A 17,126-nucleotide genomic window follows, 5' to 3' on the forward strand; every position below is an offset into this window, starting at 1 on the left:
GAGTTACATGAGCTGTTTGTATATTTTGGAAATTAATCCCTTGAAAATTGCTTGGTTTGCAGATATTTTTCTCATTATCAAGGTTGTCTTTTCATCTCATTTATGGAACATATATACACTGGCATATTTTTGTTATTCAGTTGCTAAATCATGTCTGACTCATTTTCAATCCCATGGACTGTAGCCTATCAGGCTCCTCTTCCATGTGGTTTCCTAGGCAAAAATACTAGAGTGAGTTGCCATTTCCTTCTCCAGGGGGTCTACCTGACCCAGGGATTGAATCTGCATACTCCATTGGCAGGCAGGTTCTTTACCACTGAGCCACCAGGGAAGCCCACACTGGAATATTACTCAACCATAAAAAGGAACAAAATTGGGTCATTTGTAGACATGGATGGACTTAGAGTCTGTCATACAGAGTGAAGTAAGTCAGAAAGAGAAAAAAATGCATAATTAACACATATATGTGGAATCTAGAAAAATGGTACAATATAGATGCTATTTGCAACAGTAGGAATAGAGACCACTGAGTTATTTCTGGTCTGACCCAAAGTGCTATGAAATCTACATGAAGCCTCACTTTCCCACAGGCAGGGGGGAGGTGGCACTTGTTCAGCCTCCTCTTATGACTGTCATGTAGTTTCTCTGAAGAAAAAGTAAACTTGATGGTGAATGTGATCCTCCCATGGTGTTTTCCCACGTCTTGCCCTTTAGCAGCTTATTCACAGATGATTTTGAGAACTGAAAGTCATGATTCAAATTTTTAAGAGGGAGACAAACACATGGCCTTGTGAGCTGGGAAATACTTTTCAGCATAAAATACGTTTCTTGAATCAAAGTATTTGTTAAATATTTGTGTAAATTCTCTTTATATATATAAAATTTAATAATTTTTAGATGTAAAAATGTAGAGGTAAAGAATAGATGGTTGACTCTGGTTAAGGGGGTAAGTTAGAAAATTAGGATTGACATATCTACACTACCATGTGTAAAACAAATATCTAGTGGGAAGTTGTTTTTGTATAGCTCAAGGAGCTCAGCTTGGTGATCTGTGGTGACCTAGAGGGGTGGAAATTGTGGTGGGGAAGGAGGTCCAAGAGAGAGCGGATATTTGTATACATGTAGCTGATTCACTTCCTTGTTCAGCAGAAACTAACACAACATTGTAAGACAGTTATACCCCAATTAAATTTTTTTTAATTTAAATATTCCCACAGTTTATTTTTGTGTATGGTGTTAGAAAGTGCTCTAGTTTCATTCTTTTACAAGTGGTTGACCAGTTTTCCCAGCACCACTTGTTAAAGAGATTGTCTTTAATCCATTGTATATTCTTGCCTCCTTTGTCAAAGATAAGGTGTCCATATGTGCGTGGATTTACCTCTGGGCTTTCTATTTTGTTCCACTGATCTATATTTCTGTCTTTGTGCCAGTACCATGCTGTCTTGATGACTATGGCTTTGTAGTAGAGACTGAAGTCAGGCAGGTTGATTCCTCCAGTTCATTCTTCTTTCTGAAGATAGCTTTGGCTATTCAAGGTTTTTTGTATTTCCATACAAATTGTGAAATCATTTGTTCTAGCTCTGTGAAGAATACCGTTGGTAGCTTGATAGGGATTGCATTGAATCTATAAATTGCTTTGGGTAGTATACTCATTTTCACTATATTGATTTTTCCAATCCATGAACATGGTATATTTCTCCATCTATTAGTGTCCTCTTTGATTTCTTTCACCAGTGTTTTATAGTTTTCTATATGTAGGTCTTTAGTTTCTTTAGGTAGTCCTAAGTATTTTATTCTTTTCGTTGCAATGGTGAATGGAATTATTTTCTTAATTTCACTTTCTATTTTCTCATTATTAGTGTATAGGAATGCAAGGGATTTCTGTGTGTTAATTTTATATCCTGCAACTTTACTATATTCATTGATTAGTTCTAGTAATTTTCTAGTGGAGTCTTTAGGGTTTTCTATGTAGAGGATCATGTCATCTGCAAAAATAAACTCAAAATGGATTAAAGATCTAAATGTAAGACCAAAAACTATAAAACTCCTAGAGGAGAACATAGGCAAAACACTCTCCGACATACATCACAGCAGGGTCCTCTATGACCCACCTCCTAGAATATTGGAAATAAAAGCAAAAATAAACAAATGGGACCTAATTAAACTTAAAAGCTTCTGCACAACAAAGGAAACTATAAGCAAGGTGAAAAGACAGCCTTCAGAATGGGAGAAAATAATAGCAAATGAAGCAACTGACAAACAACTAATCTCAAAAATATACAAGCAACTCCTACAGTTCAATTCCAGAAAAATAAATGACCCAATCAAAAAATGGGCCCAAGAACTAAATAGACATTTCTCCAAAGAAGACATACAGATGGCTAACAAACACATGAAAAGATGCTCAATATCACTCATTATCAGAGAAATGCAAATCAAAACCACTATGAGGTACCATTTCATGCCAGTCAGAATGGCTGTGATCCAAAAGTCTACAAGCAATAAATGCTGGAGGGGGTGCGGAGAAAAGGGAACCCTCTTACACTGTTGGTGGGAATGCAAACTAGTACAGCCACTATGGAGAACAGTGTGGAGATTCCTTAAAAAACTGGAAATAGAACTGCCTTATGATCCAGCAATCCCACTGCTGGGCATACACACTGAGGAACCAGAAGGGAAAGAGACACGTGTACCCCCAATGTTCATCGCAGCACTGTTTATAATAGCCAGGATATGGAAGCAACCTAGATGTCCATCAGCAGATGAATGGATAAGAAAGCTGTGGTACATATACACAATGGAGTATTACTCAGCCATTAAAAAGAGTACATTTGAATCAGTTCTAATGAGGTGGATGAAACTGGAGCCTATTATACAGAGTAAAATAAGCCAGAAAGAGAAACACCAATATAGTATACTAACGCATATATATGGAATTTAGAAAGATGGTAACAATAACCTTGTATACGAGACAGCAAAAGAGACCCTGATGTATAGAACAGTCTTGTGGACTCTGTGGGAGAGGGAGAGGGTGGGATGATTTGGGAGAATGGCACTGAAATATGTATAATATCATATATGAAATGAGTCGCCAGTCCAGGTTCGATGCACGATGCTGGATGCTTGGGGCTGGTGCACTGGGACGACCCAGAGGGATGGTATGGGGAGGGAGGAGGGAGGAGGGTTCAGGGTGGGGAACACATGTATACCTGTGGCAGATTCATTTTGATATATGACAAAACCAATACAATATTGTAAAGTTAAATAAATTTAAATTAAAAATAAAATATTAAAAAAATTAAAAACATAAATATTCCCACAGGAAATGTTTGTACAAGCTTTCTACAAAAAGTGATTCATATGAAAATCCACTCGTTGAAATTTGGTATTTATTTTATTGATCACTTGCTAAGAAACTTAAACCCATTGACTGTTTACCTTCTGAATTGGTTGATTATGTGGACTTAAAAAGGAGGAAGGGATTCTGTTACATATTCATATAGAATGGTAGGCAGCAAATGCCTGTTGATGGAATTCAGGAATTTGAGCAGCTTTCAGAATTTAAATAACACTGATGTGTCATCTAAATGGAAAAAAAGTACTTGATGGACTATTTATTATATTTACTCTATTTACCCACTCTACCATTGTGAGCAGGAGAGATGTTTGGAGGGCTGTTTTAATTCATAGCTGTCTGATGCATAGTAGTGATCATCTATGTCATGGAAAAGACATACATTTAAATGACGATATTTATTTACAAATGCTTTATGTTTCTATAAATCACATAGAGATTAGTTGCGAACTTAGATTAATTACCTCATGTCAAAATCTAATTTGTAGTTCCTTCCAGTTCAGTTGTTTAAGGGATGGTCCACTTACAACTTAACATGATCTTTTTGCACTCTTTAAAGCTACTTGGGCATAGAAGTAGCTACTTTATTATTTATTTTTAAAAGTTTTACTAATTTTTATTACAGTATAGTTGTAGCATAACCATGTTGTGTTACTTTCTGCTGTTCAGGAAAGTGAACCAGTTATACATATACATATATCCTCCCATTTTTTGATTTCTTTCCCATTTCGGTCACCACAGAGCACTGAATAGACTTCTCTGTGCTGTACAGTAGGTTCTCAAGTAGCAACTTTACATGAAAGTAAATAGACACTTACTTGTAATTAGATGTTTACAAGGAAATGCTAAGTCTTTTCTCTTGTTCCCTGTTAATTCATCTGTTGGCTGTAAGGCATACCAGAGTTTTAGATTATGGGACATATTTTAAGTAGTGATATTTGAAATGCGGGGAAAGGAAGATCAACTACTTTTTATCAGTTTAGTTCAGTCTCTCAGTTGTGTCCAATTCTTTGTGACCCAATGGACTGTAGCATGTCAGGCCTTCCAACATCAGGCCCTTTAGCATCACCAACTCCTGGAGTTTACTCAAACTCGTGTCCATTGAGTCAGTGATGGCATCCAACCATCTCATCCTCTGTCATGCGCTTCTCCTCCCACCTTCAATCTTTCCCAACATCAGGGTCTTTTCAAATGAGTCAGCTCTTCACATCAGGTGGCCAAAGAATTGGAGCTTCAGCTTTAGCATCAGTCCTTCCAATGAATATTCAGGACTGATATCCTTCAGGATGGACTGGTTGGATCTCCTTGCAGTCCAAGGGACTCTCAAGAGGCTTCTCCAACACCACAGTTCAAAAGCATTGAGTCTTAGGCATTAGCTTTCCTTTGGTCCAACTCTCACATCCATACATGACCAATGGAAAAACCATAGCCTTAATTAGATGGACCTTTGTTGGCAAAATAATGTCTCTGCTTTTTAATATGCTGTCTGGATTGGTCATTAGTTTTCTTTTAAGGAGTATGTGTCTTTTTATTTTGTGGCTGCAGTCACCATCTGCAGTGATTTTGGAGCCCCCCAATAAATAAAGTCTGCCACTATTTCCACTGTTTCCCCATCTATTTGCCATGAAGTGATGGGACTGGATGCCATGATCTTAGTTTTCTGAATGTTGAGCTTTAAGCCAACTTTTTCACTCTCCTCTTTCACTTTAATCAAAGAGGCTCTAGTTCTTCACTTTCTGCCATAAGGGTGGTGCCATCTGCATATCTGAGGTTATTGCTATTTCTCCTGGCAATCTTGATTCCAGCTTATGCTTCATCCAGCCCAGGATTTCTCATGATGTACTCTGCATATATGTTAAATAGGCCAGGTGACAATACACAGCCTTGACGTACTCCTTTCCGAATTTGGAACCAGTCTGTTGTTCCATGCCCAGTTTTTTGTTTTTTTTTTTAATTTTATTTTATTTTTAAACTTTACATAATTTTATTAGTTTTGCCAAATATCAAAATGAATCCGCCACAGGTATACATGTGTTCCCCATCCTGAACCCTCCTCCCTCCTCCCTCCCCATACCATCCCTCTGGGTCGTCCCAGTGCACCAGCCCCAAGCATCCAGCATCATGCATCGAACCTGGACTGGCATCTCATTTCATACATGATATTTTACATGTTTCAATGCCATTCTCCCAAATCTTCCCACCCTCCCCCTCTCCCACAGAGTCCATAAGATTGTTCTATACATCAGTGTCTCTTTTGCTGTCTCGTACACAGGGTTATTGTTACCATCTTTCTAAATTCCATATATATGCGTTAGTATACTGTATTGGTGTTTTTCCTTCTGGCTTACTTCACTCTGTATAATAGGCTCCAGTTTCATCCACCTCATTAAAACTGATTCAAAGGTATTCTTTTTAATGGCTGAGTAATACTCCATTGTGTATATGTAGCATAGCTCTCAAAAATATACAAACAACTCCTACAGCTCAACTCCAGAAAAATAAATGACCCAATCAAAAAATGGGCCAAAGCACTAAATAGACATTTCTCCAAAGAAGACATACAGATGGCTAACAAACACATGAAAAGATGCTCAATATCACTTATTATCAGAGAAATGCAAATCAAAACCACTATGAGGTACCATTTCACACCAGTCAGAATGGCTGTGATCCAAAAGTCTACAAATAATAAATGCTGGAGAGGGTGTGGAGAAAAGGGAACCCTCTTACACTGTTGGTGGGAATGCAAACTAGTACAGCCACTATGGAGAACACTGTGGAGATTCCTTAAAAAACTGGAAATAGAACCGCCTTATGATCCAGCAATCCCACTGCTGGGCATACACACTGAGGAAACCAGAAGGGAAAGAGACATGTGTACCCCAATGTTCATCGCAGCACTGTTTATAATAGCCAGGACATGGAAGCAACCTAGATGTCCATCAGCAGATGAATGGATAAGAAAGCCATGCCCAGTTTTAACTGTTGCTTCCTGAGCTGCATACAGATTTATCAGAAGGCAGGTCAGGTGGTCTTTTATTCCTATCTCTTTCAGAATTTTCCAGAGTTTATTGTGATCCATACAGTCAAAGGCCTTGGCATAGTCAATAAAGCAGAAATAGATGTTTTTCTGGAACTCTCTTGCTTTTTTGATGATTCCATGGGGGTGGCAATTTGATCTCTGATTTCTCTGCCTTTTCAAAACCAGCTTGAACATCTGGAATTTTATGGTTCACGTATTGCTGAAGCCTGGCTTGGAGAATTTTGAGCATAACTTTACACGCGTGTGAGATGAGTGTAATTGTGTGGTAGTTTGAGCATTCTTTGGCATTGCCTTTCTCAGGGATTGGAATGAAAACTGACATTTTCCAGTCCTGTGGCCACTGCCGAGATTTCCAAATTTGCTGGCATATTGAGTGCAGCACTTTCACAACATCATCTTTTAGGATTTGAAATAACTCAACTGGAATTAATTATCTTTTTTCTCCTGAGTTTTTATTAGGACTTTTAATTGAATTAGGAAAACCTAAAATGCGCCTGCAGTTTACACGATTTCCACCCTCCTCTGTGTTGTTTCTATTTCATGAGAAGAAAATAGTGTTTTTTATATTGTACTTTATAAATATATTTTGTGAAATCATTGAGCTCTTACACAATCCATTGTATATGTGTAGTTACATATATATATATATAAATTTATTGATTCTATATTCTATATATGTAAATTTATGTATAAATTTTACTTATAGAATAAAATACACAGTATCTTTATAAACTGCCTACCATGCTTTAGCATCATTGAGTATAAGGCAGAGATCTTGTGCTGAGTGATGTTTCTTTATTTCAGGGTTAATTGTATCTACCATCCTTTTTGGCATCATAAGATCTCTGTTGATATTCTATGTCCTTGTTAATTCTTCACAAACTTTGCACAACAAAATGTTGGAGTCCATTTTGAGAGCTCCGATATTGTTCTTCAATAGAAATCCTATAGGTAAGTCAGACACCAAGTTTTTCTATGTCTTAACACTTTTAATGCCTAATTATGTTTGACAGTTGAAAATGGAAGAGATGCTAGGACAAAAATCACTGTGCATGTTGATTAGTTTTATATAAAAAGTTTCATAGCTATTTTTTCCTACCAGAGGAAATCTGAATATAGGAGTGTATGAGCTTTTCTTGAAATTTATGTGTGTCTGTAACTGAATCAGAAATTGTCCTCAGAATAACAGTGCTTTATTTTATAGTAAGCAGGCAAAGAAAAAGCTATTAGAAAGAATGAAACAAAGAATCAAGACTTTTCCCCAAAGCAACATTTTAACAAGCTTTAGTTATAATCATCCATTCCTTTTTAAAATGGAAAGACCTTTAAGTTCTTAAGCTAGGGATGTGATTTTCTATAAACTCTTAATATAACTTTAATTTGAAAACATTTTTATTTTGAGAAGTCTATAATGAAAGGAAAAACCATGATTCCCTTAGCTGTTCGTTAGTTATTTGTGAATCATTATTTTCTGTATCTTGCATGGTGCACAATAGGACTTTTTTTTTTGTAATCCCTTACAATAAAGCCTTAATAGCCATTTGCTAAACTATATGCAAAATGAGATTAGCACAGTGCAGAATTTTATTTGTTAAAAAACAAATTAAAAGTTTTAATTCCTTCTGTGAATTATAGAGTTCAGCAGATCAATTCATCCAATATCCAAATAATCTTATAATCTGTTTTACTAGTGGTTCATCCTGGGTTCTGTTGAAGAAGTATAATATAAATGTTAGGTGAGTCCTAAACTGCTAATTTGGAGAAGGAAATGGCAACCCACTCTAGTGTTCTTGCCTGGAGAATCCCAGGGAGGGGGAGCCTGATGGGCTGCCATCTATGGGGTCGCACAGAGTTGGACATGACTGAAGTGACTTAGCAGTAGCAGCAGCAGTAAAGATAAATGAATGTATATTTTGCAGGATGGTTTAAGAGTCCATTTGTTGTGTGGCATATGAAACATCCAACAGATAATGATAACATGTTGAAATGTTTTTGACAAGTTGTTGGAATGTTGGCTGTGTTACATGGTGTTAAGCTAACATGGTGTTAAGAAGGACCTTCTTCCAGGAACATCTCTATAGGAGACAGGCTGTGTGTGTCTTTGTTTCATTGCCCATTCGTTTCTGGGACCACAGAGCTCTGACATGCGTTCATACTTTGAGGTTTACCTAAATGGTAATGGAAAATTAGTTAAAACAGAAGATCAGTTAAATGTATACATCCTCCTCAATAAAATCCACTCTCTAGTTTTGCAATGGACTTTTGGTTATATTTAAGTGGTCTTGTGGTATGTGGCAGGTGGATCTTCAGTGTTAAGGAAGAGTGTCCCTGAAGGTTTCCTAGTGGTTGCTTCCTCTACCTTGAGGCCTTTGACCTGTCTTACTTCAGAAAGTAGCCTCCTGACCTGGCTTCCTACAAAGGGTTAGTTCATCAGTGTACATGCCCACACTGTTCAGGTGGTTAGACTTGTGCTGAGGCCCAAGGTGTCTTTGTTTTTTTCCAAGTGATGATTGACAGGACCTGTCGAGGCAGGGATGAGGGCTAAAGGGAGGATAGGAATAAGCTCAGCATGGTCATCAACTAGCTGTGTGACCAAGGATAAAGCATGTAGATACTACTGGGCAGGCAAATCTCCAGGCAGGATGGTGCCATGGTTATAATTATGGATTCTAGAACCAGCTGTCTTGGTTCAGTCCTCTTGCTAATTACTAATAGCAGTAGCCAGTTAGAGTTACATTAATCTTTATGTATGTGCTAGTTATTTCATTTCTCTGTGTCTCGATTTTCTAACCTGTAAAATATGAGGATACTGTTAACACACTGGCAAAGACTAGAGGTTGCTTCAAGAAAATTAGAGATATGAAGGGAACATTTCAAGGAAAGATGGGCACAATAAAGGGCAGAAATGGTACAGACCCCACAGAAGCAGAAGATATTAAGAAAAGGTGGCAAGAATACACAGAAGAACTACACAAAATACACCTTCATGACCCAGATAACCATGATGGTGTGATCACTTACCTAGAGCCAGACTTCCTGGAGTCTGAAGTCAGATGGGTGTTAGGAAGCATCACTACAAAAAAACTAGTGCACAATGGAGTATTACTCAGCCATTAAAAAGAATACGTTTGAATCAGTTCTAATGAGGCGGATGAAACTGGAGCCTATTATACAGAGTGAAGTAAGTCAGAAAGAAAAACACCAATACAGTATACTAAAGCATATATATGGAATTTAGAAAGATGGTAACAATAACCCTGTGTACGAGACAGCAAAAGAGACACTGATGTATAGAACAGTCTTATGGACTCTGTGGGAGAGGGAGAGGGTGGGATGATTTGGGAGAATGGCATTGAAATATGTATAATATCATATATGGAACAAGTCGCCAGTCCAGGTTCGATACACGATACTGGATGTTTGGGGCTGGTGTACTGGGACGACCCAGAGGGATGGTATGGGGAGGGAGGAGGGAGGAGGGTTCAGGATGGGGAACACATGTATACCTGTGGCAGATTCATTTCGATATTTGGCAAAACCAATACAATATTGCAAAGTTTAAAAATAAAATAAAATTAAAAAAATAAAACTAAAAAAAAAAAAAGCTAGTGCAGTTGATGGAGTTAGCTGAATTACTTCAAATTCTAAAAGATGCTCCTGTTAAAGTGCTGCAGTCAGTATGCCAGCAAATTTGGAAAACTGTGGAAGTGGCCACAGGACTGGAAAAAGTCAGTTTTCATTCCAATCCCAAAGAAAGGCAATGCTAAAGAATGTTCAAACTATTGCACAATTGCACTGATCTCTCACGCTAGCAAAACAATGCTCAAAAAACTCCAAGTGATGCTTCAACAGTACCTGAATCGAGAAATTCCAGATATTCAAGCTGGTTTTAGAAAAGGCAGAGGAACCAGAGATCAAGCTGCCAACATCTGTTGGATCATCAAAAAGGCAAGAGAGTTCCATAAAAATATCTACTTCTGCTTTATTGACTATGCCAAGGCCTTCGACTGTGTGGATCACAATAAACTCTGGAAAATTCTGAAAGAGATGGGATTACCAGACCACCTGACCTGCCTCCTAAGAAACCTGTATGCAGATCAAGAAGCAATAGTTAGACCTGGACATGAAACAATGGATAGGTTCCAAGTTCGGAAAGGAGTACGTCAAGGCTGTATATTGTCACCTTGCTTATTTAACTTATATGCAGAGTACATCATGTGAAATCCTGGGCTGGATGAAGCTCAAGCCAGAATCAAGATTGCCAGGAAAAATATCAATAACCTTAGATATGCAGATGACACCACCATTATGGCAGAAAGCAAAGAGGAACTGAGGAGCCTCTTGATGAAAGTGAAAGAGGAGAGTGAAACAGCTGAGTTAAAACTCAACATTTGGAAAACTAAAATCATGACATCTGGTCCCATCATTTCATGGCAGATAAGTGGGGAAACAGTGGAAAGAATGAGAGACTTTGTTTTCTTGGGCTCCAAAATCATTGCAGATGGTGACTGCAGCCATGAAATTAAAAGACGCTTGCTCCTTGGAAGAAAAGCTATGACCAATCTAGACAGCATATTAAAAAGCAGAGACATTACTTTGCTGACAGAAGTCCATGTGGTCAAAGCTATGGTTTTTCCAGTAGTCATGAATGGATGTGAGAGTAGGGCCATAGGAAAGCTAGTGCCGAAGACTTGATACTTTTGAACTGTGGTGTTGGAGAAGACTCTTGGGAGTCCCTTGGACCTCAAGGAGATCCAACCAGTCCATCCTAAAGGAAATCAGTCCTGAATATTCACTGGAAGGACTGATGCTGAAGCTCCAATACTTTGGCCACCTGAAGTGAAGAGCTGACTCATTTGAAAAGACCCTGATGTTGGGAAAGATTGAAGGTGGGAGGAGAGGGGGACGACAGAGGATGAGATGGTTGGATGTTATTATTGACTTGATGGACATGAGTTTGAGCAAGCTCTGGGAGTTGATGATGGACAGGGAGGCCTGGCGTGCTGCAGTCCATAGAGTTGCAAAGAGTCATATATGACTGAGCAGCTGAATTGAACTGACTGATTCACACACTTGTGAATATCTCAGTACTGTGGGCATTAAACAGATTAATACATTTGCAACACTTAGCACATGGGCAATGCCTAAGGAACCTTAGCAAGGATGATGACATGGTGTCTGGGAACTTCGTCTCCTGTGAAAGGGAAGTAACTGCTTCTCTTTCCTGTTCCACAAGACTCTAATGATAGTTAAATAAGACTGTTGAGGTCAGCATCATGTGTAGATTTACTCAGCACATGTTGTTTGGTCCAGGCAGGAGCAGAGTATAGGATAATAAACTGCGGAGGGCCACACAGATCTCATCTTATTATGAAGCTGTAATGAGGAAATGATTGGAGGAGTCTGTGCTTTTATGGTTGTGAAGTTGCTCCACTTTTGTCAGTTAATTTGAAAACTACAGTCATGAAGTTGGGAGTATCAAGTGGGACTGGATTTCTGTTCTCAAAGCCTTTGATTGTTCATGACCACAGTTAACCAGACTCTTTTGTATTCAATACCTGTGGGTATCTCCAGATGCTGACTTATTTTTCAAGGATTTGGGATGAAGTTTAAATCTTCAAGGTTACTAATCCTAGAGCAGATAGCACACTCGGGTATATCTTGTCTCCCCTCCTGTGTCTATTAACATGACTTCATTCCTTCAAGAAAATAGAAGCCCAAATGAGTACTGCAAAGATCGACCTAGTTTGTACAAAAGGTGTAGGGGCCATAAATTAATTACTCTTTTAGTGGTAGGTATATTAAATTGAACACTTTCCTGTGATTATTTTCAGAAGTGGAATTTGCAATAGATTATTTATGATGGACTTTGTTTCTGGCATGTTTTGTCATGAAGAGAAAACCACATATAGTAGTGTTACTTGTTACCAATTTCAAGCTTGTTCTGCTTGCCTCATGACAGCCCAGTAAGTCTTACAGACGAGGTGTGGAGGCAAGGAATAACAACTTTATTTGGAAAGCTGGCAGACTGCGAAGATGGCAAACTAATGTCTCAAAATAACAATCTTATTGGGGTCTGGATGCCAGGTTCTTTTATAGAACAAAGAGGAAAGCAGGCAAGGAAGTCAAGTCAGAATGCCATTTATCTTGGAAAATTGGAGAGGGATGTGTTCATTTCTTCTTTGCTGCAGCCATTCACAAGTGGCCAAGGTCAGACTTTCTCTCTGTGAGCAGAAAAAAGCCACTTTAGTTTAACATTTAGGCAGAGAAGTAGGATTCCTCAACAAAAGCGATGAGTAGCAAAAGCCAAAGTCAAAGAGATCCAACATGCAGTCAAAACCGGCTCCTCCCTGTTACAGTTCCTCTGATCTGCATCTCCACTGTCTGGGGCCAGTGTCCTGTGCTTTCTCATCCTGAGTCTCCTCAGGGTGCACCACCCTTGCAGGGGTGTCTGCAGAGTCCTGATGGCTGCAGCATCCTTTGTTTACTGATGTGACAGGTGGCATTTTTAGTTCACACCAAATATTTACTAGAAATTAGTTATCATCATCTAACCTTACAGCCTTTAGGATATACTGTTGTTGTGGATTCTGAGAAGGGAAATAAAATCAAGGGTTATAAGTAATCCTTAGTCATTTAGTAATATTTCTGTTTTCCTGCCTACATCCCTCTGGTCTTCTTAGATGCTTATTCACAAATCTATGTTTGTCACACCTGGCACATCTAATGAAAATAATGGCTTACTACCCGAGTATTAAACTCACACTTGGAAATGGCTGGAATCGACAATTTCCCAAAATGTGAGGGGATGTGAACCATCTGGAGGGAAAAAAATTACAGAGAAGTTATGTTTATTTAAAAAGTATCATGGCAAAATTAATCTTGATAACTAAAGCAAAATTAGTGTAACAATCAGGATTGACTTAAATATTTTGCAGGTGTTTATTACTGACTTAGCACTTGGAGTGAGTCTTAGATAAGAGATCTAAAATGAGGGAACATTCTAAAATCCACCAACCCTTTCCAGTACTGCCACAAGATTTCCCCCATTCTTTTGAAAATCAGGGCTCAATTTCAACTCCCCACCCACTGACATTTGGTGATATTTTTGTTTCTATTTAGGTGTCATCCTATTTTCTCTTTATTTTTACCACTTACATCACCTTAAATCATTTTATGTGAATTTGTGATATGTTAAATTTGCTGGTGTTGTTTAGTCACTAAGTCATGTCTGACCCTTTTGTGTCCCCATGGACTGTAGCTCACTAGGCTCCTCTCTCCATGGGATTTTGCAGCCAAGAATACTGGAGTGGGTAGTCATTTTATTCTCCAGATGATCTTCCTAACCTAGGGATTAAACCCATGTCCCCTGCATTGGCAGGCAGATTCTTATCCACTGTACCACCAGGGAAGCCCCTAAATACATATGCTTTAAAAAATATTGTTTTGATTATTTCATGAATAGTTTCTCCTACCTGAAGAAATGAGTAATTTTTTATATCTTGTTCTTGCAGGAAGAATTTTAAATCGTTTTTCGAAAGACATAGGTCAAATGGATGACTTACTGCCCTTGACGTTTCTTGATTTCATCCAGGTAACGTAGCAGTCCTGTCAGAGCTCTCACAGGGAAAAGCAGGTGCCTGTTTCTCAAGGCCTTTTCACAGGGGCTGAGAGTGGGCCTTTCAAACTGGTGATGTGTCCTGTTATCTTCAGTAAGAGGCTGTGTTTGTAAGAGAGAGGTATGGCTGTGATTGGGAGTCTGAGTTAACATGAGTAACACCTGGGCAGGAGTGGCTACACAGTTACGTCAAGGTTGGTCTGAAGCAGCGGCATGCAGGGTAAGTGGTTCTCCCTCTGCCTTCCAGGTATTTGGTGTGGATTCCCTTTACTGTGAGCACATTTCATAACAGAGAGACAATCATCTCTCACAGAAAGATAGCCTTGATAAACTAAATTATGCATCGTACTGGCCTTCCCAGGGGGCTCAGTGGTAAAGAAGTTTCCTGTGAATACAGGAAACACAAGAGACAAGAGTCAGTCCTTGGGTGAAGAAGATCCCCTGGAGAAGGAAATGGCAACCTACTCCAGTATTCTTGCCTGGAAAATTCCATGGACAGAGGAGCCTGGCAGGCTGTAGTCTATGGTGTTTCAGGGACTCAGACATGACTGAGCACCAGCACGATGCATTGTATTACCACAGAGGGCACATATTAACTGCACGGTTTTGTTTGGATAAAGCCATATGTGGTTACTTACAAAGAAAAGATTGGTAAAAATAAGTTGAAAATAATACTTTAGCAAGGACAATGTTGTTGTTTAGTCACTAAGTTGTGTAAAACTCTTTTGTGACCCCAGGGACTACAGCCCTGCAGGCTCCCCTGTCCATGGGATTTCTAAGGCAAGGGTACTCGAGTGAGTTGCCATTGCCTATGGGATCTTCCTGACCCAGGGATCAAACCTGTGTTTCCTTTATTGGCAGGTGAATTCTTTACCACTGAGCCACCTGGGAGGTCCAACAAGGACGACAGAGAGCAGTTATTGAGGGTACAAAGCCTTTAAGCCAGTAATTTGATTCCGGGATCAAAGTTATCTCAGAAAATGTCCTTTGTTTTTGTAGGCTTTTTTCCTTTTCACGGGTTGATTGCTGTGCCTTGAGATGTCTTAAAGAAAGGAGAGAGAGAGAGAGAGACCTATGGAATACCTTCTATCCAGCCTCTCTTTTGTCTGTGAACTTGAGGTTCTAAAGAATGATGTTGTGTCATCTCTGCTCTCATCTCATTTAGTATTGTTGCTCACATGGGCTGTTTTTTTCTGTTATTTAATTCTACTTTTCAGTGATTAAGTTTGCAGGGAATTTTCCTTTTCTTCCCCAGTGTTAATTTTGGAAATTAAATGGATTATGAAGGACTGCACACAGAAATGCAGCAGTGAACTTCTCAGTGCAGACAGCATAGCCTGTGGGCAAGGCTTCCACTGTTACCAATGTGAACAAAGCTGAGAGGCAGAGGCAGAGGACTTGTACTGCAAATTTGTCTGATAGTTTTCTGTTTTGCAAACTTATTTTATAAATGTGTCCTGCTGGGTTTAACTATGTAATTTATTCCCAGAAACAATTTTTTCCTAAAAACAGTGTCACATTTTAACAGTGATGGTGAATTACTTTGAAAAGATTTTGTGAAAGGTTCTGTTTCTTTGCTATGGCAAGGTAGGCCAAGGTTGGGTTTCTGCCATGTACTTAGCTCATGGTTAGTTAGTGGTCATATCAGAATTGTTACATATTTTTGCACGACAGATAGAGACAAGGATAGATGCTACCTGATTTCAGTAGGAAACATTCTCATTAAAGAGGAAAGAAAAGTCTAGTCTTGCTGATTTGCAACCCCAGCTCTGCCACTTGTAGTTCAATTATCTTGAAGTTGAAGGTGGAGGTGTCCCGTAGGTCATTGGAAGTAAGAGTCTGGTGTTTGAGGAGGAGATCTGGGATGAGCATGGAGCCTGTGTACCCTTCACTGAGCTGTAGTAGATGAATCTGTGAGGATAAGATAGCCCAGAGAGAGGGAAGCATTTTTAGGGGCCAAGATAAGAAGACTTGATATCAGAGAGTAAGTAGAGAAAGAAAGGGGAGGAGAGGAGACTCAGTGAATAGCAAAGGAAGAAGAAGGAAGTAGGAGGGTTCAGGATGGGGAACACATGTATACCTGTGGCGGATTCATTTTGATATTTGGCAAAACTAATACAATTATGTTAAGTTTAAAAATAAAATAAAATTAGGAAAAAAAAGATTAAATGAGATAAATTAAAAAAAAAAAAAAAAGGAAGGAAGTAGGTTGGTGAATCAAGAAAGGACAGGTCTGCTCAATGCAAATGAAAAGTGAGTCCATGGAAAGTTGGTTGATTTGGAGTCAGGAGATGTCAGTGACCCGAGAAGCAGGTTTCAGATGTGAGGAGGCCAGAGTGCAAAGGGCTGAGAATCCAGGAGGTGTGAAGGGAGTTGAAGTGAAGACAGGCTACTCCTGGAAGGAGTTTGACTGAAGCAGGAGAGAGACCCATCTGGAATGTAGGGTCTGAGGAGGTGTTGCTGGTTGTTCGGGTGTACAGTTTGTGAGTTGGGTGTGTGTGTGAGGTGGTGGGTGGTATTTCCCTCTCTCCCTACTTCTCTTCAACAAGCAGGGGTTAGAGTTGAGGCCCTGATGTACAGGGGTGAGTCAGGCATGAAGCCCTCTCCTCATGGGTCTCCTCCAGCTCCCCCAGGGAAGGAAGACATCCAGAAACTCACCCCTTGCTCCTTGGGAATCCTAATTGTGGGAGCCCTGTGGAGGAAGTCCTGGAAGGCAAACTGGATGTGAGGGCTGGGGGCAGTTAGGAAGCCTGGTCCAGGAGGTGGGCGGAGCTTCCAGGAGGTGACCTTTGATCCCAGATGAGAAGGAAAGGCTGCTGCTGTGGATGCTGGGGCTGGAGGTGCTGCTGGTTCCTGAATGGGAGCCAGTTTTTCTCTCACCAGCTGAGAAGAGGAAGGGAAGGGGCTGGAAGGAGGCTGTTGAGTTTTGTTTTAAAGGATACAGTTCATGCCAAGAGTTTCCAAACTCATTTTTGATGATTCTGTTTATCCTTGGTGTATTTGATAAACCTTGGAAGATTCTTGATCATTTTAATTTTTATTACTTCTAAAGAGTCCAATTTCGATAAGCATCTCTGAGTATCAGTTCCCTGCTTTGTAAATGGAGAGCA

At 39.4% G+C, this 17,126-nt stretch overlaps 1 protein-coding gene and 1 long non-coding RNA gene across 2 annotated transcripts in view; one reads left to right on the plus strand and one right to left on the minus strand.

The window, feature by feature from the left end:
* The window catches only part of LOC147361895 (ATP-binding cassette sub-family C member 4-like), a 228,591-nt gene extending 212,574 nt beyond the window's left edge, over positions 1–16,017 (plus strand). The window contains exons 19-20 of the mRNA XM_086330214.1: positions 7,203–7,349; positions 13,913–16,017. Coding sequence (XP_086186340.1) covers positions 7,203–7,349; positions 13,913–14,001 — 236 coding nt within the window. The 3' untranslated portion in view covers positions 14,002–16,017. The remainder of the gene's footprint in view (positions 1–7,202; positions 7,350–13,912) is intronic.
* On the minus strand, positions 12,384–13,223 carry LOC147361896 (uncharacterized). Its single transcript, XR_015138362.1, has 2 exons — positions 13,163–13,223; positions 12,384–12,622 (listed from the first exon to the last, which is right to left on the minus strand). It is a non-coding gene; the product is annotated as an uncharacterized LOC147361896 (long non-coding RNA).
* Positions 16,018–17,126: the final 1,109 nt, after the last annotated feature.

This window comes from Bos grunniens, chromosome 12 (genome assembly GCF_055505025.1).
Source record: "Bos grunniens cultivar Pamir isolate PY7600 chromosome 12, Bosgru_T2T1.0, whole genome shotgun sequence".
Lineage (NCBI taxonomy): Eukaryota > Metazoa > Chordata > Mammalia > Artiodactyla > Bovidae > Bos > Bos grunniens.